Source organism: Brienomyrus brachyistius, chromosome 12 (assembly GCF_023856365.1).
Source record: "Brienomyrus brachyistius isolate T26 chromosome 12, BBRACH_0.4, whole genome shotgun sequence".
NCBI classification, from domain to species: Eukaryota; Metazoa; Chordata; class Actinopteri; order Osteoglossiformes; family Mormyridae; genus Brienomyrus; species Brienomyrus brachyistius.
In genome coordinates this window covers 27,156,062-27,180,983 of record NC_064544.1, presented here as the reverse complement: position 1 = coordinate 27,180,983, position 24,922 = coordinate 27,156,062, and the positions used below count along the sequence as shown (strand labels likewise).

At 41.7% G+C, this 24,922-nt stretch overlaps 1 protein-coding gene across 8 annotated transcripts in view; it reads left to right on the top strand.

Moving 5' to 3' along the window:
* Positions 1–24,922, top strand: part of slc4a11 (solute carrier family 4 member 11) — a 45,306-nt gene that overhangs the window by 17,151 nt on the left and 3,233 nt on the right. For 5 of the 8 annotated variants that reach the window (XM_048970257.1, XM_048970263.1, XM_048970258.1 and 2 more), the window contains 17 exons: positions 2,829–2,879; positions 8,655–8,771; positions 12,346–12,386; positions 12,542–12,770; positions 15,850–15,931; positions 16,101–16,224; positions 16,585–16,794; positions 18,846–18,930; positions 21,179–21,304; positions 21,554–21,667; positions 21,786–21,918; positions 22,144–22,217; positions 22,463–22,721; positions 23,346–23,452; positions 23,595–23,760; positions 24,006–24,179; positions 24,608–24,803. In XM_048970257.1, the coding sequence (XP_048826214.1) occupies positions 2,829–2,879; positions 8,655–8,771; positions 12,346–12,386; positions 12,542–12,770; positions 15,850–15,931; positions 16,101–16,224; positions 16,585–16,794; positions 18,846–18,930; positions 21,179–21,304; positions 21,554–21,667; positions 21,786–21,918; positions 22,144–22,217; positions 22,463–22,721; positions 23,346–23,452; positions 23,595–23,760; positions 24,006–24,179; positions 24,608–24,803 (2,288 nt within the window). Of the gene's footprint in view, positions 1–2,828; positions 2,880–8,654; positions 8,772–12,345; positions 12,771–15,849; positions 15,932–16,100; positions 16,225–16,584; positions 16,795–18,845; positions 18,931–21,178; positions 21,305–21,553; positions 21,668–21,785; positions 21,919–22,143; positions 22,218–22,462; positions 22,722–23,345; positions 23,453–23,594; positions 23,761–24,005; positions 24,180–24,607; positions 24,804–24,922 lie in introns of all 8 variants that reach the window. The other 3 variants (XM_048970259.1, XM_048970260.1, XM_048970264.1) reach the window with 2 other exon arrangements.

Sequence of the window (24,922 nt, the reverse complement as noted above, 5' to 3'; positions counted from 1 at the left end):
AATAAGGCTGCTGCAGAACACATGTAGTAACAAAGACTATTTATCACTTCCCCGATTTCTGCACCATCAGAGAATAGATTGTAAACATAGATTCTGAAACAGGGAAGTGGTACTGTATTAGACAAGATGTATACATGTGCTTGTGAGTCTGTGTGTGTTTGGACAGCCAATCTTCACTATACACTACAGTCTGCCAAGGTGAAAGAGATGTATCCAGTATATCACAGAACTGCATTAATGTATTTAGATAATGTTTTTTGGCTAGCTATTAAGATTTAACAAACCAGACAGTGCTAACTAGCTGCTAAAGGCTAAAGTATCAGCTGTCAAGCAGATCAGTGTCACATGTCAAGAAAGATTTAATGACTCCCAGGAAATGGCTACAATTTGTAATTCTTTAAAATAAAGAAGCAAAACGTAGTAATGAAATAATTGTAGATGTAAAGTATTTTTTTTTATTATTCATTTTGTTTGTCAGGAACTAGAAACACTTTGGAGTTGCCTGTGGTGGGAGGTGCTGGGGAGGTGTGGGTCGACTAGTAGCCGCCTGGCTTGGTGGCAGCACATTGGAGTGTTTACCCCAGTGAACGAGAGGGTGGCCTTCCTTTGACTTCAAGGATCACACTCTTCAGCCTCCTTAATAAGGCCTATGCCGGGGTACAGTAGACGAGGGTCCACCCGTTGGTCAAACCTTGGATCCAGGGGGAATAATGCAGATTCTGTCCTTATTTCAGAATGCTGAACCTGCTCTTCACCTTCACAAGGACACTGGAGGGTTCATGGGAGTTTGCTCAACCAGTCTACTTGTGTTTTGTGGACTTGGAAAAGACATACGATCATGTCCCTTGGGGGGGTCCTTTGGGGATGCTTTAGGAGTATGGGGTACAGGGTCTGCTGTTGCAGGCCATCAGGTCCCTGTATAAATGGATTAAGAGTTTTATTCGCATCACCAGCAGTTAATCACACTCAACCAGCCCTGCCCTTTGTCACTGATTCTGTTCATACTGTAACTTTTATAGATTGAATTTCTAGGCATTGCCATGGGGTAGAGGGGGTCCGGTTCGGTGACCTCAAGATTGTGTCTTTGCTTTTTGCAGATGATGTGGTCCTGTTGGCTTCATCAGGCTGTGACCTGCAGTATTCACTGGGGAGGTTTGGATAAAACCGGCAGACATGAGTTTCCTGCTCAGGGTGTTTAAGTTCAGTCTTAGACATATGGTGAGGAGCTCAGACATTGAGGAGGAGTTCAAAGTAGAGCCGCTCCTCCATTGCATCGAAAGGAGCCAGTTGAGGTGGTTCGGGCATCTGTCTAGGATGCCTTCTGGATGGCTCCCTGGGGAGGTGCTTTGGGCATGTCCAACTGGGAGGATACCCAGGGGAAAACCCAGGACACTCTCATACACACATGTCTTGGCTAGCTTGGGAACGCCTTGGTATCCCTCTGGTGGAGCTAGAGGATGTGTCTGGTTAAAGGGAGGTCTGGGAATCCCTGCTTTGATTGCTGTCCCCATGATCTGACTCGAGAAGTGACAGGATGGATGGATGGATGGAACTAGATGTCCACTGCACAGCTGTTTGGATATATTTAGTTCTAAGAGGGCTGTGATGGCCGTGAAAAACATTGAAATAGGAAATGTCTGATTTGCACAATGTCTGTCTCCGAAGAGTAAATCTTTGAAGACTTAACTGGAAATCCATTCTTTGATTAATTAAATAAATTAAATAATGAAAAATATCAGAGGAGTATTCACCAGACCCAAAGTAAGTGCTCTTCTCTTGGGTTAATGGCAATGAGAGAAATTCTCTATTATTCAGCAGCTCCAGTCTACAGTTTTCACATGCTGATGATCTGTCAGCACCACCTGTTTCACCTGTCAAGGTGGAAGGAGGTCCTCATGAGAGAACTGTCTGTGATAGACTGTCAGTGGTGGCAAAGAGCAAAGAGTTGTGTTGCAAATAGACATTTGTTGTTGTCCTAACTCTGTTTCTGAATGTATTGTAATTTTTACATCATTGGGCCTAAGAATGAACAATACCGCTTTAAGCATGTTGTTCTTACAATAGTACTCTATTTATTTTGCTTGCTGCTTAATAATAGACCACACGATCAATTAATTTTTTGCACAACACAGGCAAAAAATGTAAGCCTAATAGATAGTAGCTATATATATGTTTATATTTACTTAATATGTTCCGTAGCGTGTGTGTGGAAATTTACTTCCAGGCATACAGTATGCCACCTTTTTGAGTTGTTCTATGTATCTTGAATTTGCTTAGATAGGATGAGAGATGCCTGTATTTCTTTTGTGTTACTTCTTGCTCCAGTATTGCCTATACTTGTACCTGGGTATTCGTTGGAAGCACAGCATAGCTGAACTAATGCCTAGTCCACTCCTTCACAGCAAATAAGTCTCTAATGTGCTATTTGCCTCTTTTGTACGTCGTTTAGGACCAAAGCATCTGCTAAATACAAACAATGTAAATGCTACAGTTGCAATGAAGGCATGAAATGCTCTGAACGCGTAATCAGCGATGGTTATGTTTGGCTTTGGAGTTTTTTGGGTTGTGAAACTTTTTGCCATAATGGCTGAAAGCATGGTTGCTGGGAGAGACAATATCAATTCGTTGTTTGACCTTGAGCAAAACTTGAGGGTGGGATCAGAGAGTGTCGTTTCTCGGTAGACAGCACACCGCCGGCCATTGTTTGTTCATGTATCCTCATTGTTTCTTTAACTCACTTCAGTGTCCTGAGTTCTAATTCCTACTCAGAGCCACAAGCTCTGCTGCCTGGCTCTGCAAAACCACTCTTCTTATCTTCTTTGTCACAGAGGCTCCACCTTCAGGGATGTCCAAGAATGGATACTTTTTTCAGGAAATGGGTATGTAAGGCACGCTGTGTTCATTCCCTTATTGCCGTCTCATTCTGCACTCATTTTTATGGCTGCTCCTTGAAAAAACATCAGAAGCTGTTTTACTTTGCTGTAGGTGGTCAAACAGCATTATCTTATTTGCTTGATTACTTATGCAGTGAAACAGAACAATTTTTAGTTCTAGGAACAGTTACTGAACATTACGATTAAGGTATGGATGCATTAAAAGTGTCCTGTCTTTGGATTATGCAGCTAATCCTACAACTAAGAATAATAACATACGTACAAATGAAGGGCATAGTAGGGCAGCAGATAGCACTGTGGTTTTACACCTGGAAGGTCATGGGTTCTGGGCTGGCTGGTTTATTTACAGTGTACACATGTAGTACTTGTATAAATTTTATCATAATCTGTTTCAACATTAATTACACTAAAAAGATGTTCGTATAAGAATGCTATTGTGCTAACACTGATAGAACCTTTGTTAAAATGTAACATGGAAACAACATCCAATTAACATTACAGTAGGAATGTCCTCTGCCAGCTCTGAGACGACCTTCACATAGCGTTAACTAAAGTTCTGGGAATGCTTCCTGTTGGCTGGGATGCTTATTATATTTCAGTATTGTTAGTAGATTAACTAAGAACTCCAATACATAAGAACAATGAAAATCTTGTATCACACTTAATCCATCCAGTTTTTAGCTTATGGCTGCCGGCTCAGTAGTGGGCTACAGTATCCACTTCATATAAAGAGAGTGTTGGTTCACATGCACAGTGACACTTATTAGCAATGGCTAACAGCATCAGTTTTACCTGTAAGTTGGACTATGCACAGGTGTAGTTGTGCCATTTGTACCTATATTACATCCTAGCTGTAGAGTAGGAGGCAAAGAGTATCTATCACTGAAGCAGTGGCGGCTGGCCCATAGGGGACGCTTGGGCGCCGCCCTGCCAGATGTGGGGGGGGTATAAAATATATAAAAATAAATATGATATATATATATATATATATATATATATATATATATATATATATATATATATATATATATATATATATATATATATATATATATATATGTGTATATGTGTATATATGTGTATATATGTGTATATGTGTATATATGTGTATATATGTGTATATATGTGTATATGTGTATATATGTGTATATGTGTATATGTGTATATGTGTATATATATATATATGTGTATATATGTGTATATATATATATATGTGTATATATGTGTATATATATATATATGTGTATATATGTGTATATATATATATATATATATATGTCAGTTTTACTCAATAGTGTGTACCTACATGCAATCTGAATTATTCAAACAACATTTCCACCAACTGACTCTCCTTCAACAGTGAATTTCCACCAACAGATTTCAGCCAATCATTTCTCTTATTGGGTGCTCATCAAAGCGCCCCAGAAGTGCAGCGAAATAGCCAATCATGTACAGTTGCTAGGTGAATATAATAAAGATTTCGCCTGTCAGCATCGCCGAATTAAATGGTTTTGGAGCGCTGGAAATTTCGCCCCTGCTACAGAAATTGCGGGAAAGTTTTGGATTGCTCTCAGGTCAGTCAGTCAGTCAGTCAAAGAGAGATGATGGCGTCGACGACAGTTGAGGGGCAGCTTCCAGCAAGTTCGGTGAGATCGTTATTGAATTACCCTTTTGCGAAAAGGACGATGGTGGAAAAAATCCATGTTAAGGAGCTGGGACCCGACAAGCCTGAAATAAATATCACCCAGCCAACTAAGGAAATTAAATTATGATTGTGAAATTGTTGTCATTTTCTCACTGTTTATTTGAACGCTTATACTGGACTAGGGAGGGAAATCTATTGGTACATCAGCCCCACCAAGATTTTTGTTCACCAGCCGCCACTGCACTGAAGTAAATTATGAAGGCTTATTAGGTCACTGGGGACTTTTGCTGTTCATGTATATTGTTTGTTGTATATCAAGATGGAATTTAATAGCTATTAATAAATACTACTGTTATCCACTGTTATATAGGCAATTATGGAAAATGAATGGATAGATTATCCATCCATCCATTTTCCAAACCGCTTATCCTACTGGGTCGCGGGGGGTCCGGAGTCTACCCTGGAAGCAATGGGCACGAGGCAGGGAACAACCCAGGATGGGGGGCCAGCCCATCACAGGGCACACTCACACACTATGCACTCACACATGCACACCTATGGGCAATTTAGCAACTCCAATTAGCCTCAGCATGTTTTTGGACTGTGGGGGGAAACCGGAGTATCTGGATGAAACCCCACGACGACATGGGGAGAACATGCAAACACACATGTAACCCAGGCGGATACTCGAACCTGGGTCCCAGAGGTGTGAGGCAACAGTGCTAACCACTGCACCACCATGCTGCCCCTCTGGATGGATTATGAATACAATATATGGTATATGCAGTACTATACTTTGCATACTGTAAATGCTATTAACCAAATACACTGATTCAGATCAAATCAGAGAAGCAGAATCACGGAATTACGAAACCTTCTGTTGTGAGCATAATAAAAAAAAATCAGTAAGGCTTGATTATAGTATCAAATTACATAATAAACAGTGTTTAGTATCAATGCTTGATTTGTTTGATAGTGTCATTTGCTCATATTTGTATTATTTATATACCAGTGGGTTATTTGAATTCATGAAGCATTATGTGTAAAATATCACTCATTAATATGGTTTGTCTTATCGTGAATCTGCCTGGCTTTGATATTAGTTGGATACGTAATTAGATTATTAGTAATCATTTGAAGCAAGTTATATTTTTAAACTAAAATCAAGCACCGCTATGTATTGGAGGTTATGTATGGGGGCATTTGCAGAATCTCTGTGCAGTCACATAACCTTCAACATAGAATTTTCCCTAGCGCCCCCTTGAGGACAACCAGAACACAGCCGGTTTGGATTTGATACAAAGTCCATTGATGTTACATAGAACCATGCAGTTGTTTTCCCTGCTTCCATCTATCTACTAATGGTTAGGTTATTAACTTCTGGTCATCCATTGTATGCACAGTAGTGAGACTGTGAATCTCCAGTTGTGTAATTTTCTGGTGTGTTCAACGTATCTCGTAGCTGAATAAAATTGACAATTGTGAAATTCTAATTTGAAAATGATTTATTATATGAATCTACCATGTTTGCTTTAAATACATAATTTTGGCATTTAAAAGTGATTATTTATTTAAAAATCCATTCATCCATCCATCCATCTTCCATCTACTTTATCCAGGTGATGGTCATAGGGTGGCATCCCAGTCTATCCCAGACAGCACAAGGCATAAGGCTTGGGTACAACTTGAACAGGATGCCAAGGTTTAAGTAGACAGTTAGGCTAGCTGGTATTTCTAAATTGTCATTAGTTTGTGAACATGCTCATGACATGTGTGTTTGCCCTGGAATGGACTGGCATCTTGTGCGGAGTGTTTGAAGACATTGGAATGGATGTATGGCTATGCTTCTAATTTCCGTGCACATAATAGTTTCTTTATCAAAATGTACTATAAACATTTTGCATATACAGTACTGTACATTTGATGATCTCACATAAACTGAAGTAAAACTCCATTAACTGCAAAGAGGTCCTATTCTTAAAAACTTTGCACTTTTTTCAAAATCACCTGTTGTATAGCTTCAGAATGTTTCACTTTTCCTGTTGACTCATCTTGTTTATATAAAAATGTTTTTAAGATACATATTTTTGCGTCGGGTAAGTCCATGCAAGCATTTGCTTTTACATTAATAAATTGCTAAGGACAAGGATTCTCCTTTGCCTGTAGCATTAAATTGAGCTTCATTCAACCTTATATTGCCCTACTCGGTTTTCTGGCCATGAGAGGGGGATGGCCATAAAGTTACATCACCAGAACTGTACTTAAGACTAAGGTGAAAAAGAGCAAAAAGGACATCCAGCAAAAATAAAGGTTTGCAGATCATCAACAGCACCCCTCGGCACCGACTCTCCTAAAACAATGACACGCCCGTAAGACGAAACGCACTTTTAAAATGCCTAACCTCAGAAGCTAATGAGAAACATGACATGTTGACCGATTCATAACTGACTCAGCCAAGGATTTCAAGGCATTCTGCATCCCGTGAAGTTTCAGCAGACATGTAGGAAGACATGATTGCTAAACACCCATATGTTTCCTTTTATCATTCCATTTAACATGTAAATGATTGTACACTAGATCCAAAGTCAATGGTTTGTTAATTTCATTTCTGTTCTCATCGATTTACTGTTTCTTCAGTAGTTTTTAAATCCAGCAGTAGTACATGGGGTTGATTATGTTGCTTGAAAAAACTTCAAACTAACATTGTCTAGCTTAATGCAGATTTCCAAAAAATGTTAGAATCCAGAGCAATTTAGAGCTGAGCAAACAAGATTAATGTGACTGGAAAAAAAATGTTGAATGGCCTTGATTTAAAAGGACTGTTTAGACTGGAAAGACAAGACTATTTCACAACACATCCATTTATTTCAATTGCTGCATTTTGCTATAGCATCCTTATTGTAACTTGGCAAAAATGATTGTATTACAATATTAAGGCTCTTTTGTGACTTGATGGGTATAGCTAGAGATAGAATATAATTGGTTTCATGTAAGATAGATTTGAAATAAGTATAATAGGCAGACAAAGGCTTTTAAAATTCCCTTCGGGATATCAAGCAGGACCTGCTTATAATGATCACATGGCCAAACACTGATTCTTGAGTGCATTGTTTGCTTTTTCAGATCAGGTACTGGAGCCTTCTTCACCTTCAGCAAAACACAATTTATTAGCAGATAGACTAAAAACGCAGCAGGATTTTCTAAAGACAGACAACTGCTGGCAAAGCCTGTCGATTTACTTGGAGTCTAAAAAAAGAATACTCCACCTGAAAATTGACTAAAACAGTACAACTGTCAGAATGATGTGGTGCGCGCTTTCGTAGTTTATGGACTGCTTTGAACTGAAGCCAAGTATTGTAGACAAAAAAACAAAGGCCAGTAAGAAGTAAAATAATCACGTCAGTACACAAAACGCTTCTCCTTTTATAGCATTTCAGCAGTGGTGTTTAAAAGATATCTGTTTTCTTGACATTTCCATTTTAACAAAGCTGTCGAAATGTAGTGAAATTCAGATTGATATGCAAATTCTGAAGCTAAGTTTTGAAGCCTCATACAGTTGTCGTGTTCTGTGGGGCCACATGTATTTGTTAATGTGACACCAAATGCCTTTGCAGAGTGGGGGAAATCTGTCTTCTTCAGAGTTTGCCTGACAGTCAGCATGAATAGCCTGGGCTACTGGAATATGATCATAAATGTGATGGATACATACCTTCCAACTCCATTTAAATAAAGAAAAATTATAAAGTATGTTATCCAATTATGAAGTTAAATGGGGATATTTCCATATTTATATGAGATGTATTATTCTAATCCAGAATCACAGAGTAACAGCCCTTTGCAAACATTTGTAAAACCTAGCTAAAGCTTTTCAGCCTTCAGTTTGAGTTCTGCAACCTTTCAGAAACATTTAGCTTTTTTATTTGAATGAATTTGGACTTGAATTCAAGATTGAATTGAAGCTTGTTGAACATAATATGTGTTAAAATCTTATAGTGATTGTTGTCATATAAAAAAATTTAGGAGAGTGTGAATGTGGGTTTTCTTAAAAGGAGCACACTGGATAAAATGCAGCACCTGTGTCAGGACTGACCCACCATCTGTGTTGACCCCCCCAGAGCTTCATCAGGGGGACCAGGAGGATGGCTGTGAGGGCAAGGAGGAAGGACTGGAGTCGCCCATCGTCTGCGGGGACAACATCCACTGCTATAGTCAGGTCCAGCCTGGGAGCCCAGGTGGGTTGGTGGATGAAACTGAAATATGACTGCTGTATTTTAAATATTTAATACACATTTACAAAGCTCCTACTCCACCTTTCTACAGGCTATACTGCGTATATATGTTTTGGAGAATGTGTAAAGTCTTCACTGTGTGTGCATGTTTGTATTTATCACATTGTGGGGACCAAATGTTACCTTTAAATTTGCGGGGGGTGTTTTTCAGGTCCGCATGATATAAATCTGTGAATGCAATCAAAAAACTAAAAATGCCAAAAACCTATGTTGTATTTTGCTTGTATTTTGTTTGGTTTCTTATGGGTAAGGTTAGGGCTGGGTAAGGGTTAAGGTTGTTGTTGCTGGGATTAAGGTTCGTTCCATAGAAATTAATGGAGAGTCCTCACAAAGATACAATGTGTGTGTGCGTGTGTGTGTGTGTGTATGAGAGAGAGAGAGAGAGAATTTCTCCATATTATGTCCCGTTATAGCTTGGCAGTTGAGCACAAATGTGGGACAGAGCTGCTAGGCTGCAAAATTGAAACAAACAATGGACTGTAATATATTAAACAAAGGGTATGTCTTCTCTTTAAGACACAAAATATAAACCAGCGTTTAAAAGCTCACTGACAAAACACCTGAAACTTACTGAGCGAAGGGAACAGTGTGTAACTCTGTGCATTCCTGGAAATCCTTTCTGTCTTCAGTCCACGCATGGGGGGTGGGGGTGGGGGTGGGGGTGGAGGCCATAACAACCGTTCTGGCATTTCCATATATGATAAGCATATAATGTAGCACAGCATGCAAAACAAATCTCAGATATAAAATATACATAAATACAGCAGGATGGAATTATGAGTCAGTGGCTTGCAATGTAGCCTCAGATCTCCAAAGATGGGTGTTTGAATTACTCCAGAAACAGAAATTGCAGGCAACTACCAACAAACCTGTCACCATCATTGTCACTCACCTCCATGATGATGGCTGCTGGGTCCCTTCAGTCTGTATGATGTCATTTAGTTACTGTCAATTGAGTTTATCTGCACTCTGACATGGAGTGTAGCTTTGGGGTGCTATCAATTTTTTTTATTTTTAAATATAATTTTGTAGTAGCCAGTTATGAACAAATACAGTGTCTGTGCAATTGTATGATTAAGAGTTGTGTTTATAGTACACTCCCAAGCATAGTAAACATTCCCACGTTGTAGATTATCTCTGGCTTCACTGAGTTAAATGCTCAGAGCAGGTCTGAGGCATTTGTAGGCACAGCACTGGTGACCATTACCATGGAGATGCAGAACATTACCCAAGCTGAAACGTGTCCCTGTGTTGATGTGATGCTGTGTGTGTTATGCAGATGCAAATGTGTTACTGGATCTATCCTTTATATTTTCACACATGTATTTTCCACACCTGTACTTTAACTTTACATAATTAATCCCTTTGCGACCTTCACAAGGAGAAGCGGTGAGGAGATGAGAATTAACCTTAGAATTTTTACAGGGCAAATACACTGTGTGTATGTATTTACCAACCTTTTTTACTAAAAGATGGCCACAAAAAAATATTGACAACAAACACAGCTAGGAAAGCCTAAATGCTTAGCTGACAGCTCTGTAGATAGTCACCTTGCCTTAGGTTTGCAGTGGTAAGCACCCCATACCCCAGTTGCTGGAGACGGGTGACGTCCTGGAGCCTGTGCTTCATTTAAGCTAACAGCTGAGAGCGGCTCTGAAGGGCAGAGTGCTGGTGGTGACAGGAGTAGGCAGGCCACCGGCAGGTCAGAGCGGCAGAGCCCACACTGTGGCTAAGACACCCTAGGCAGTCTGCTCTCATTATGAAACTGCATCTAATAGTAGGCGATGCGGCTGAAACAGATCAAATTAGCTTCTCACCATAGCAGAATGCATTTTTGCTAGTGGGCTTTTCATACCTGGGTCAAACCGAGTGTTTGTTTCTCTCAAGCAGAGCCCTTCATTACAAACTGGTTCTCTGCCATGGTCTGTTTCGTCCCGCTTCTCCCAGTAAGCCGGATCTTCCAATGAAACTGGGCTTTGGCCCAGTTTGCACCTCCAGTTAATGCTGCATGCATATGTATTGCTTGACTGCAGAACCTCCACATCACGCCTAGCAAGCAGTATCCTTGGGAATAAATGTTAATTTTTAAATGTAATTTTTTACATTACATTTGATCCTTTTGCAGACTAAATATCAAATAGAACTCAACCTTATTCATATGGAAAGCTTCTGAGTGCTATTTAGCCGATTATGTAATAATAAGAAGAAAATTTCGAGTAATTATATGTAATTATGTGTAATTAGTCTCTAAGTATTTCCTTTGTGCATTTGTATTTCCTACTGATATTCATTAGTTAATTAGTACATTTATTGTTTCTGCTATTCATCATATTCATAAATCATGAAAAGAATGTTTGCTGAATGATTCATTGACCTATAGACCATATGAGTCTATAATACAGCCTAGTAGCTTCGAAAATTCTCAAGTATAGAAAGGTTCATATGAAACCGCTTCTGAAGTGATGCCACCAAGCAGCTCCCCTCCAACTTTAGAAATACGGATGTGTGAACTTCAAATTCCAATGTTATTTTCTTGTCAAGAACGTTTAAAACGTGAACTCTCCTGATTCCATTTTTTTCCTGATGCATAATAGTAGTTTCATTTACGTGTTGCCTGGATATCGTGAGGGAGAGGAGAGTAACGTCTGCCTCCTATTCATAGAGATTAGTCCAGCTTAATGTGTTTGTATTCACAGAGCTCAGTTTCTATGGTCCTCTGTGTCCCTCACTATCTTCATGCCTGATAAAGGCAGGACAGACCAAACAGCACCCCTGGGTCTGGGGACCGAGGGTGGGGTGGGGTTTCCTGGATTCGCCAGCATGGTTACAGGATGAGGCATTGTATTCGAAGAGCCCACTTCCCTGCGGCTGTGGCCGTACGCCCCAGTCAGACGTTAGGCCAGTCTGCCAGCCGCTCGATTGCTCGTTCACTGCCTTAGCCTGCCAAAAAAACACTTTTTGTTTTGAGCTCCAGAACAATTGCGATTGTTCTTCTATTTTTGTTCCATCAACTTTATCTGATCAGACAGAAGTTAGAGGCAGGACCCAGATCACTGTTCTACAAGATGCCTGTGTAATGGAGCTATTTATAACCAGTATTGACACAAGGAAAAAGCTGACCTGTCTGTTACAGGTCTTTCAGTTTGACTGGAAGCTACTCTCCACTGAGCCCAAGGTTTTAGTGTCAGTGCTAGTCTGATGGGTTTTTCAGTCATGTGACTTCTCACCCAGTGTGAAAATGGGTTTCATTACTTAAGCAGCTCCAAGTCTAACTCTAAGTTTATAAATGTCAGGAATGGTAGCATACTGACTGATGATATACCTTTTTTATTGTGACAGCAGTTTGTGCAGAAATTTTGATGGGTTTCTGCTAGCCTGGTATATCCTTCAAGTCTGTGCTCTAGTCTACTCTCCAAATTTATACTGACATCAATTCTGTATCAATCCTTGCCTTCTCAAAATGAATGTCATGGAGATCTTTCCTCCTGCCTTCTTGGTTCTTCTCTTTCCTCCGCAGATTCAGACTCAGGGTGCGTGCTGCTGAACACTTCGAGAAAAGTAAGATGCTGTTTGTCAAGTATGTCTCTGGCTCACTCTAAACTGACTCACCAGTCACACAATTCTCAGCACGTGCTCGGTAAGACTCTCAGAGAGCATACAGAACGGTCGTCTGCATGCGGCGGACACACGATCTCCATCTATCCGTTATGCAGTATGTAAAGCTGATGAACTTCGAAGAGGAGGTCAGAGCTCACCGGGACCTGGACAGCTTCCTGGCACAGGCCAGCATCCTGCTGGACGAGATGGCGGCCTCGCTGGACGAGGTGCTGAGGCGGATGCTGCGCCGCGTGGCTCAGGACAGCCGCGCCACTGAGCCTGCCTGCAACTTCGAGGAGGTCATGCGTCTGCTGTTCACTGATGCCGCACCCCAGGAGGTCAACGGTGAGTCTGCGCGGGGCCCAGTCACGTTGGCTGTCGTATTACACAACGCTTTCAGCATGTATATTCTGAAAAGAAATTCTGTGAAATCTGCTTGGTACCTGTATTAGTATTAGCATTCATGTTTTATGGAGTAAATTTATTTTATTAACTATGGCAAATGTAAACTACAAAATCAATTTGTAAGCCACCTCTGACTGTCTGAGGGGTAGAACAATCCCAGTACAGCTCTCTCTCAGATAGCTGGTGAAGACACTTGGCTCTCCAGGCAATACCAACCTGTTGCCTATGGCAACTATTTTGCTATCAGGGTCTTGAGAGTGTTAGCAATACGGAAAAACAGCAGGCATATTTCAAAACACCTCCGTCACTCTGATTCACACAGCCCTGCTTGGCTACCAGCCCTGTAGGTGTTCAGTGCTGCCCATAGCGATTCCAGTCACTCCACACCCCTGAGAGAGCAGTCAGGCTGCATGACATCAGAATGCGCAGTGCAGGGAATGTTAACAGTGCTGGTATGACCTTTCAAAAGCCTGTTCGGTCATAGGCTGTCTAGGCAATACGTTGTCATCGCTGTGAAAGGCTAACGGAAACCACGGGGAATTAAAAAAACAGCGCGAAGGACAGATGCTGGTGCAAATGAAATATCACGATGCTTCCCGCAAAGCACAATATGAGCGCTGTGCTAAAAGAATGGACCAGTGTTGCTACGCTCCCCTTTACTGCCTATTTGGGATCGTCTTCTCCATTCCTTAAGTATTGAATATATGTCTTTTTGGTTTTACCATGCAGAGAAATCTCAAAGCTTTGTTTTCTATGATAATGGTAAGGTATATACAGATATGTGTGAAAAAAATATTTTTTTGTTTGACAAAACAACAAACAAAAAAAAAAACATTCTTTATGGTTTCACCTCAGAATCTTGTAAATCTTCTTTCTTGGAAACTTACAAAAAACATACCATACTTTTAGCTTTTCTGCCAGATCTTAAACCAGAAGTGGAGGGTGACTAGTTTCCTGCTCTGAACACGCATGGTCAATTTCTAAACACTCAGACTTAGCTGACATTGCACACCGGAACAGAACAAGGAGTGAGAATGAGAGCAGACCAGGACAGAAGCGGGATCACTTTTTCACGCCTTTTAGAGGATGTCAGTCTGGTGGGATGGGACTAATAGAGGTTTGTGTGTCTCCATTTCACACGTTTGATTAGCTCACCTCTTCTCAAATCAGCAGGCAGACAGATATCCTTGTTGTGGACCTGTTGAAATCAGATTTATTGGATCTGGCGAGCGGCCCCATCTGACACACATGGTTCAATACAAAGTTACAGCTTAGGTCACCGTATGCTGGTGATTTTTTATTTTTTTTTGCTGTGTGACACAGAAAAACAATATTGAAAGTTCTGGTAGAAAAGCATGTAATATTCTTGATATTATATTTTAATTAACTACTATTTTATGAACTATTATGAACTACTATGAGCTTTAATATTCCATTCACCCATCGATGGTCTTACTTTAATCTCTTACAACATCTGTCAGACTGTTTACAGTAGCTGACGAACCCCAGTGTTAGGGTTGGGGTTCTCTCAGACCGAGCTTTCGCTGAGAGCAGCCAATGGACAGTTCAGAATACAGAGCTGGATCCAAGCAAATTATAAAAACAAACTGGTCCGGTGTGTTCTGCAAGGTAGCCAGGAGTGGACTAACTTCTCCAAGGGCCCTAGGCTAACGTGGGTATGGGGTCCTAGGCTAACGTGGGTATAGGGCCCTAGGCTAAGGAGGGTTTGGGGCCCCTAAGTAGGCCTTCTCTGGAGGCCTTAGTCTGACATGGGTACGGGGCCCCCTAAGTGGACCTTTCAAGCTATTTTTTGGAGCCGAAAGAGAAACAAGATGGAATTAAAAATGAAGGAACATCAATAATATGCCAATCAGTGCAGGGTGTCATGACTGATTGGGGTGGGGGCTGTCTGTAAAAAATTCACTGAGGATGCTGGAGGTATCGTGCCAGCAGATCATTCAGCTAACTTTTATTCATCCGTTTAACGTAGCATTCCATAGCATAATTATCGGAGGGCTGAAAACAGGAGTTTGTATTGTAAGCAAAAAAGGTAACGGTGGATCAACTGTAGATCAGCGTCACAGTGATTTTGGGTGCCCTCTTGTGGCTGGGTGGATTTGCAGCATGTCTAAGAAACCCTTGATCTATAAGAAGGGTACTATGATGAATGGAGTAAACAGGTTCAACTCTAGGGCATACGTGTTAGAGGCCATTTATAATCCTACAGGATGTGCTTTCCAGTGTTGTGTGCAAGAATCAGTTACAGAGAATGTGTGCTGGAGAATGTCATGTAAGAAATACTTAGAATGCTGTATTATGAATGAGTTCTATGAAACTCTATGGAATTACTCTTGCAGTTTGAGCAACATGATGAATGTAATCCCCAGAAGGGATTCATGGGTGCTTAGTATGGGGCAGACAGCTTCCCCAGCAGTGTCTACATTAAGCCTCTAAAGCAGGGAACTGTATCATATCTGTTCTTTTACTTTGTATATAACCATTTAAAGCTTTCATATGAACAGTTTTGAATTTTATTTTAAATCTTTGATTGTTTGCATAGCTGTGAAAGGTGTCTGACTGCACATGGACAATATTCAGCTCTAAGAATAAGCAGGCACAGCCCTGTTAGAAGTACCATGCATGCTGCATGTTCAGGGAATGATCTGCGTCTTTGGATTTGTCCGCTTCCATCAGAGATCTCCTGCCAGTTTCTCTTAGTCCAGTTGCTGTGTCAGGACAGGGAGTGTGTGCCCCCCTGCTAAGGACAGGTGGTGTGCATTTACATTCTCTCCTTTATCAAATCTACTATTGATAATTAATTAATATTAATTTTATATTTTATAATTTATAAAATTCTGTCTGTGTGGTCATTTCTATTTTGCCAAAACGAGAAAGAGGGATCGATAGAAATGTAAAAAAGGTCTATTACTGAAAAGAATATAATGCAGCTAATGGCTGCAATGATTAGAAGCAGCACAGAAGTCCAGCCCCCACTCACAGCCCCCACTCACCCTTCTAGTGCACCTGCTGTCGGAGACCATCCAGGGAGTGACAGCCACTGCTACCGGCGTCCAGTACCAGCAGTCCTGGCTCTGCATCCTGTGAGTCACATGGCAGCAGGTGCTCCGGGTGAAATCCATTTCACAGTATACAGTGGTTGTAATCTTGTGGTAATGATAACCTGATAAGAGGTGTGCTCTGTAGCTATTTGCCACCCTCTCCGCCTGCTACCCAGTTGAGCCCCTTTCCGCTAACCTCTCTCCCCCGTAGCTGCAACGTGAAAAGCCTCCAAAGACGACACGTCTGCATTTCTCGCTTGGAGAGACCCCAGAACTGGGGGGAAAACTGCTGCGAGGTCCGTTATGTCATCCTCATCCTCTCCCCACAAAAGATGGTAACCTTCATTTGCTTTCATGGTATTCTGCAGAGTGGTATTAGATGTGCCTGTTTACATGTGTGCTTGCAGTGTTACTGTTACTGGTAATCATTGCCCAGCCTCAGAGTGCAATTTAGCCATTAGAACATGATCCTCACCGCAAACTTAATGCTGTCAGACATTAATCTTCTGTGGCATATAAACATTAGCTGTGTGTGTATTTTATCACTATCAGAGCTTGATTGGGAAGCTTAAATATGAAAAGATAAACAGGAAGAAAGCTCAATTGTATGTACTCAGTTGTGAAAAAGGGTGACTTGCAGTGCTTCCTCACTCCAGCTCTCACTCCCCCCCCCCCCCCCCCATTTTTGCTGCCAGAAAAGCACGAAGACAGCCATGGAATTGGGGCGGACATTTGCCACCATGTTCTCGGACATCTCCTTCAGGCAGAAGCTGCTGGAAACTAAGACCCAGGAGGAGTTCAAGGAAGAGCTTGTGTATCAGCGGCACCAGCTCACTGCAGCCAATCAGAAACCAGCTGCTGTAGAAGAGGAGGAGACAGATCCCCACAGCAACAAGCCACTCAAGGTAGCACCGTGTAGAGGAGAAGCGAGCCGTGATCATGTAGGAGAGTCAGGCAGAGACAAACCACCTTGGGGTGTCATGCAGACACAAAGTACAGTTTGCAATACAGGAGATAGCAGGTGATGATAAACAGTTAGTTTTAAACGATGGCACACTTATAATACATCCCCATGTATTCATTTTCCTGAACTCAAATAAATTATGTATGGCATTTGTCTTGAATAAATATCTTATGCTATCTAAGATGGGGGAGGTGTGGCCATCTCGAGGGGGAGTCAGGTGAATGGATATGCTGTACTGGTTCAATCTACTCATTCATAATCTGCAAATGTTTGTCTTTCTTTCCCTCCTATTGCTAGTAATGTAATCATGATGCCTGTCCTGTCATCGCGATGCATGGCCCAAGTTTATTTGGTTTTTCTGTGTTTGCTTTGATCTCGTGTATGCCAGTTCCTTTTTTTTTTGTCTTGAACCCATACCTGGCTTGCTTCTGTAAGCCCATTACCCCACATGAAGCTTGTTTTCCATGCCCATCCCTGTGTCGCATGGTTCTGTTTGTCATGCAAATATCACAGTTTTTTTTTAGTCCTTAATATAATGCATGTAAATCATAGTGAAGTTATTTTTTAAGAATTAGTTGCCTTAAACTCCCAAGATAATATGACTCTGAAAAAGGACACTTGTACTTTTAGCAGTCTGGCGTCAGAACATAAACGTGTATGCGCCACGCTGGATTGTCATTGGCTGTTAATTACTTTCGTTACTCTCATTGGTGAGTCCATATCACATGGACACATGGAAAGGACATGCTCAGGCCTTGGCTGGCATCACGACCCTTTAAAGCATGGACCATCTGCATTAGGCAGCCTGGTATCATGTTTCCTTACTTAGAGCTTTTAGCAGATAACAGCGAGTAAAACTAGTCGCATTCACAAGACAAGTTGAACAGTGTGTGATCAGCCTAACTACTCCATAACTTTTCTCTAGAGTCATTGGTACTTTTAATGAGCTTCATTCTTTAGTTAGCGAATTCTTACTTACAAAAATATCATGCTAACTATGCTGTACCATCGAATGATAATTATGTGGGTATATTCTCAGAATGTGCCCAATCCCATCGCTCCCTCAATAACGCGTCACGCTGAATCCGCCTGCATGCCTCTCCCTCTTGTTGGAGACCACCCTCACAGGCATGTCACTCCCTCCCTGCATTTACACTCCCCTCTCAAGAAAAAACAGAGACCAAATTGGTTTTTCCTGTGCCCCAGACTATCGTCGTCGTCAGGAAAGGCAAGCAGCTGGACGGTAATTCCTCTCAAACGCTTTGTTTATCAAACCCTGGCCAAGACTGGCGTGGAGCCCTGGCAGCCGGCCGCACACGGAGTCTTGTAATAGTAAATTATTTCATCATGTTTAATACTTCACTGGAGGGCCTTCACAGGGAGAGAGCCAGGGTGGCTCCACAGACAGGCACCTGAACAATGTGAAACTGGGCTTTACTTTAAGCATTCCTACATGTTTACACAAAGGTAACGGTGCTATATAAACTATTAACTCTCACACCCATATCGGCACAAAGCACTTCTGCAACGGGCTTTTCCCTTTCTGTGCTTGGAGATGACGCTGTCCGCCAAGCAGCTGGTGGATCAAACGCTGCAATGTTACGATCGTTTGAATTGTAACGCTTTCTAATGACAGACATAAATTCCCGAGGAGTGGGTGTTCTGATACCAAATAGAGGCACCTGTGGTTTTGTGTTGATACTTTTGGGGAATTTATCGCAATCCAGCTCATTTAACTTTGCACCAGTTCAAAATTAATCTGTTGTTCTGTTTTACCGGTTTTAGTTTACGAAAACGCTCACTAATAGCAGCAATATGCTCTGTAGTTTGGATGCAGTAGTCTGAATTTCATAGTGCTGAGGCCAGTAGTCGTACTTGTGGAAAGCTTGGGTTAGTGCAATGTGCAGCCGTTCATATGGTTATTTTGACAGGATGCCTCCTTGCCCTGATCTCATGTTTCCATCTCTGTATTATCTCTCTGCTTGTCCCTAGTGCAAGGATTTCCTGCGCGCAGGCCGTGGAATCTACGAGGACTTGTGTCGTCGGCTCCCGCTGTACCCATCAGATTTTACGGATGGTACGTTCTTCCTGTGGCCTCCACTGGATTGTACACTATGCTTCCTCCCCCTGCCATTCGATTGTACTCCATCCTTTCCTGTCTGTCACTGGACAGTACTGTGCTCCTTTCTGCCGCTCTCTGAGCTCTCCATTACATTTCACCCACTACCCACATTTACCTTTTGATTGCTGAAACGACCTTCCCTTTGATTGTATACCTACCGGCCATATCTCCTAATTTCATATTTGTATTCTGCCTCGAAGAATCTTGATGATCTTTCATGTATCAGTGTAGCTATGAAGCACATTCTGTAAGAATGGCCATCAGCTGGAAGTATGTTTACGCAACCTGTGGGCTTATAGTTACAAAGTTATGCTTATGACATGACAAGATTTGTAATATAGCAATGTATAATATGCTAGTATTAACAGCTTAAAAGATGCTATGGTCTGATATGTAGAAGTACGTTAGGGTTTAGTGTACTGAATTCAAGCTACCTGGAAATTTTTCTGGTAACATGAGGTCCACGGATCTGGATATTTAGCACGGATACGAGTGAGATGTTGAATCCATTGGATATTGTCATGATATCTTAGTTTCAGCACCATGGAGAGTTCCATCTCCATATGTGTCACTTTGATAAGAATATCATTCAGGTACAAGGGGCAAGGCCAGTTTGAACCTTTCTGTTTTGCCATTTAATATTCCTTTTCCATTGGTTAGAACAGGGGTGTCACTGAAACAGCCATTTTCAAAATCACCAATGAATTTGCCCAGTGACCAAGGCCTATTTAGTTAATGACCCAAATTTGCAGTTATTTGGTTAGTTTTTCTATATGTAGATAACATTTGGAAATGTGAACTTATAAATAAGATTAGAAACCAGAATTCCAGAAACCTCTTTTAAATAGAACTGAACAATGATATACAAAACCCTATCTGAAGATACTGAATTAAATGAAATGTATCCACTAGGCTGATGAACTATTGTTCATCTGCCTTTTGTCTGCCATTATTCTCTGGATCCTTCTTTTAAATGAGAAATAGACTGAGATTATTGCCACAAAGCTTGCTGCTCTTGAACTTGGGGGGAGAGGCAGGAAGGTATATATAAACTAATAATAGGTAATAGTGTAAAGTATCCGCAAAGGATGATTCTACTTAGTGCTGTAACGTTGCATGTATTTGTCGTGTGTCATTCAGTTACATCATTTTAGTTTCACAACGCACATTAAAATGAATGAATACATTTCCTGACATAGGGTGAACCTAAATTTACAAGTAGATGTTGAACAGGGAAAACACTATGCTAATTGTGGCTGGGATTTGGTCATGGCTAATGTTGGTTACAGTTGCTCATAATTGGCAGTTTGGGAACAGTTTGGTTTCCCAGTAAATTACACCAGCATTGGAGAGAGAGCAGCTGATAAGAACAAGACGTTGTGTTATACCGAACTCGGGTGTGTTGTGGGAAACTCATTTGAGATGACATCATCGGAGTGTGTGTACGACTGAAGCAAGGCAAAAACAGCCCCTGCAAGTTAGTCTCCTCGTGACTTTTAAGGCGGTTTTGCTAGGAATTTCAAATCAAGCTTAAAAAAAAACAATAACTGTGCTTAGGGCAGTGTTTATCACTCCAGATGTGTGCCCATACTTGGTAGTAGAGTAGTAGAGATCAAGGGATTTAGTTCATTACGATTGTTATTATACAGACTTGTTTCTGAATTTTATTTACAGTATTTTACATATTTATTTTTACAATGGGCGAATAAGCATCCCTTAAGTTTTGGTATTCAGACCTGGCCCTGTCAGACCCATTGCTTTTGGTCTACAGTTGTTGCTAATTGTTCTTATATTTGCAGTTTTACTTAACTGAATTTCCTTTGAAATTATTATTTTTTCTCTGCTGTACTGATAATGCACCAAGTTTATATCATACTGTTGATTTTGTGTACCATTACTCCTGTTGCCGGGTGGTTCTTAACAAAATATGTGTGCAAAATATGTGTGTTACAAGCCGAGTACACATTGAAGGATACATTTTAAAGAATAGTTATTTTCTCAACTATGAATAAGGAAATGTCCATAAACATCTCTTCAAACGGTTACACATTTTGTATCTATGCATGTCGCTTTGTATTTCTCTTATTTACTTAGTCTTTGCTAACGTAGCCCTTTCCATAAATCTTGTGTGAAATGCAGGATGCAGTTAATGTGTCTTGTTACTCTGTCCCACTTTAGGTATGACCTATCTCTTGCCTTCCAGGTTTACTCGGGAGTAACAGAGCCTTGCTCAAGTATACCACCACCGCCATATTCCTGTACATCGCCATCCTCTTGCCAGCCATCGCATTTGGCTCGCTGAATGATGAAAGCACACGGGGGGAGATTGGTGAGTCCAAGAGCAATGGCCTCTTTAAACTGTTTTTTAACTTCTTAACTAATAGTAGAGGAGGTAGGGGCATTCACCCCCCCTTCCCACCGCCCTCCTTGCTGTGATACCCGCCCTCCACCCCTTGTCTCAGTGCTTTGTTGTGGTCGACATTACTTCTCATTTTAAAAATGTGACAAAATAGTTGTATTGTAATTTATATATCAGTATTTCCCATGTTATGCAAATGTCTGATATGCTCCCATACAGATGTGCGAAAGACCATCATTGGTCAGAGCATTGGAGGGGTCATCTACTCTTTGCTGGCGGGGTCCCCCCTGGTAGTCCCTCTGACCACAGCTCCACTCGCCATCTTTATCAGTGGTATGCTAGCAGATCCATCCATCATAGTCACTGGTATACTAACTGGTAGTTTGACTAATTAAGCAGTTTTGAAGGATATGTCATGCAAAGGGCCTAAAGTTTGTCTATGGTATTGCAGTGATCCGGGGCATCTGTGATGACTATGGTCTTGACTTCCCTGCATTCTATGCCTGCATCGGCTTATGGAGCAGCCTATTCCTCATCTTGGGGGGTATCTTCAATGTTAGCTTACTTATGAAGCTCTTCAAAAGGTCGGTGTGATAGCTGCACACTTAAAATTACTGGAAATCATATATAACGTATCCAAAGTTCTAACCTCGGTGCTATTGATTCTTGAACTAGTAACTATATATCCAAAATTGTGTTTTTGAGAATTGCATTTAACACTTAAATGACTGGATTCCACGAATTTTGAATGTCTGCAGGTTTGATGAGGGTTTCTGGTTACTTAATGCTGTTGTTCTGTGTCCTTGCAGGTCCACAGAGGAAGTGATAGCACTGTTCATCTCTGTCGCCTTCGTGGCAGATGCTGTTAAAGGCACAGCCAAAAGTATGCCGTAGGAGGGGGTCACCCCTGTTCTCACATTCCCTGAATAAGTACACCATCAAACTGAGTTTCCATCAGCAACTACTGAATCATTTCTGCCTTACAGTAAATATTGATCACCAAAGCCCAAACGCCAAAGAATGTTGCACATTCAGTGCATGGTTTGTTGGCTCCCAGCTTGCTCTGCCGTGTTTGTTCATTCATGTTTCTCCTCATTAGTTAGTTGTCTTGCTTTCTCTAACTTCCAGTTTTCCATAAGTACTACCACGCACCCGCGCTGACCAGCAGCAGTCCCGAAGAGCTGTATAATGTGATAGAGCAAGCCTTCACCATGTCAGCTATCGCCACCGGGAATGGCACCATGAACAGGACCGCCAACATGACGGTTGACAGAAGTGCCCTCGCCGAAGCCCTCGTCTTGTGCACCAGGGATCGTGCTGTGCTCTGTGTGTTGCTCATGCTGGGAACACTTTGGCTGGGCTATACCCTCTACCAATTCAAGAGAAGGTACTCATCCTGTGTTCACAAAACCACTAACTTATTCTGGAAACATCATGTGTATGCAAGACATGTCAACACTTGGACCTCACTGGCATAGGATACGAGGCAGGGAACACCCTGAATGAAATGCCAGTCCATCATGGCAACAACCCGCATGCGTGCACACACATACACAAATACACACACACGTGTCAGGTAAACATATCTTTATGGGGACCGCTCATTCATTTCTATGGGAAAATTTCTAATGCTAACTATGACAACCTTAAGCCCTACCCAGCCCTAACCATAACCACAAGTAACCAAGCAGAATGCAGGTGTTTTTGCATTTTTTGTTTTTTTATTGCAGCCACAGATTTTTATTAAATTAAGTTTCAAAAAATGGGAATTCATCCCGTTGTGGGGACATTGTGTCCCCATGAGGTAAGGTATACCCACACACACACACACACACACACATATAAACTAAGGGCTTGCCAGTGCTCTTCCCTGCATGTGTTCGAACTAACACAGTGCTACCCACCATACCACCACATCACTTCTATAGCTAACCCTAATTTTCTGCCCAGTCCTTTTCTCACCATTTGAGAGATACACGCACAGGACACTGGCTCTGTTGTGTTTCTGCAGCCCGTTCCTGCACGCCCAGGTTAGGGAGGTGCTGTCAGACTGCGCCCTGCCCATCTCCGTCCTCATCTTTTCCTTCGTGGGTTCCTATCTGTTCCTTCACATTGAACGTTAGTATCCACGTCTGCACACCTGTATGTGTACCAGCATTTGTTCTGTATCTGACCTTGCCTGTAATTAAACTTAAAATTTACCATGAGTTAAAATGAGCATGAAGCCTGCCTGACCTCTTGCTACATGTATGTCCCACAGTTCCAGTGTTTGATTTCCACCAAGGCCCCATATTTAAGGTCGCGCCTTTTGAGAAACTGTCCGCCATGAACATTGTGAGTGCCATGGGTGTGGGATTTCTCCTGGCCTTGCTCATCTTCATCGACCAGAACATCGTCGTGTCCCTCACCAATGCCCCGGAGAACAGGTCTGTGTTAGATGCAACAGAGAACCCCTCACTGCTGACACCCAACAGAGAGAATTCCCCTAGCAGCTCTCCTCTTTTATTGGCACAGTGAAGTCTCCTGTGTCAACACTTTAATATCCTTGTGTAAACACCACGTTTCTTATCTATTATATTATTTTAGTATTTGAACCGCATTGCCCACTGAAGATGCTATTTGTAGTTATTAGCCATTTCAGTGCTGCTAATAATGTGTTTGTGTGCACCAGGTTGCTAAAAGGAACTGCCTACCACTGGGACCTGATGCTCTCAGGTTTAATCAACATTCTCATGTCGGTGTTGGGGTTGCCATGGATGCATGCTGCCTTTCCCCATTCCACAATGCATGTGCGGCAGCTGGCCTGCGTGGAGCAGCGCGTGGAGGGAGGATACCTCTACGAGACGTGAGTCTGGGCAGCTAGAGATCTTCAGCAAATGCACAGAAGACATGGTGATCTTCAGCAGTTTGTTGACCCTATACCTAAAAAGCTCGTACAGCATGATGGCCTTATATTCAAAGGCACATACAACATGACAAACTCATATTCCAAAGGTGCATACAGCACTATGATCTCATATTTCAGTGGCTCCTACAACAACATGGCCTCATATTCCAAAGTCTCTTACAACATGATAGCTTTGTATGATTGCCCATAAATCATAGAAATAAGGCTTCACGATGATCTTGTACACTAAAAGCTAACACAGCGTGATGACCTTATTTGTAGCATTAACAATAGCGCTACAATTGCAGTAGGACTCCATTAGACTGTAGAATGCCTTTGATATCTAGAGGCGAGTGAGTACAGTACATTTTTTTGTGTGCCAACAGGATTGTGAGTGTGAAGGAGACACGGCTTACATCGCTGGTGGCCAACATCCTCACCGGTGTCTCGGTGTTCTTGCTGCCTGTACCTCTGCAGTGGATACCCAAGCCTGTGCTATACGGCCTTTTCCTCTATATCGCCCTGACCTCCATTGATGGAAACCAAATGTGTGACCGCATGGCCCTTCTCCTCAAAGAACAGGTAGGCTTGAATCCTTTCAGCTCTTTTCTTCTTGGCCAAGACCTGTGGCAAACCCAACACTGTTACTCATCTCATCCATTTTCAAGAAAGGATCAGGACTGATGCAGGCCTATTGGGAA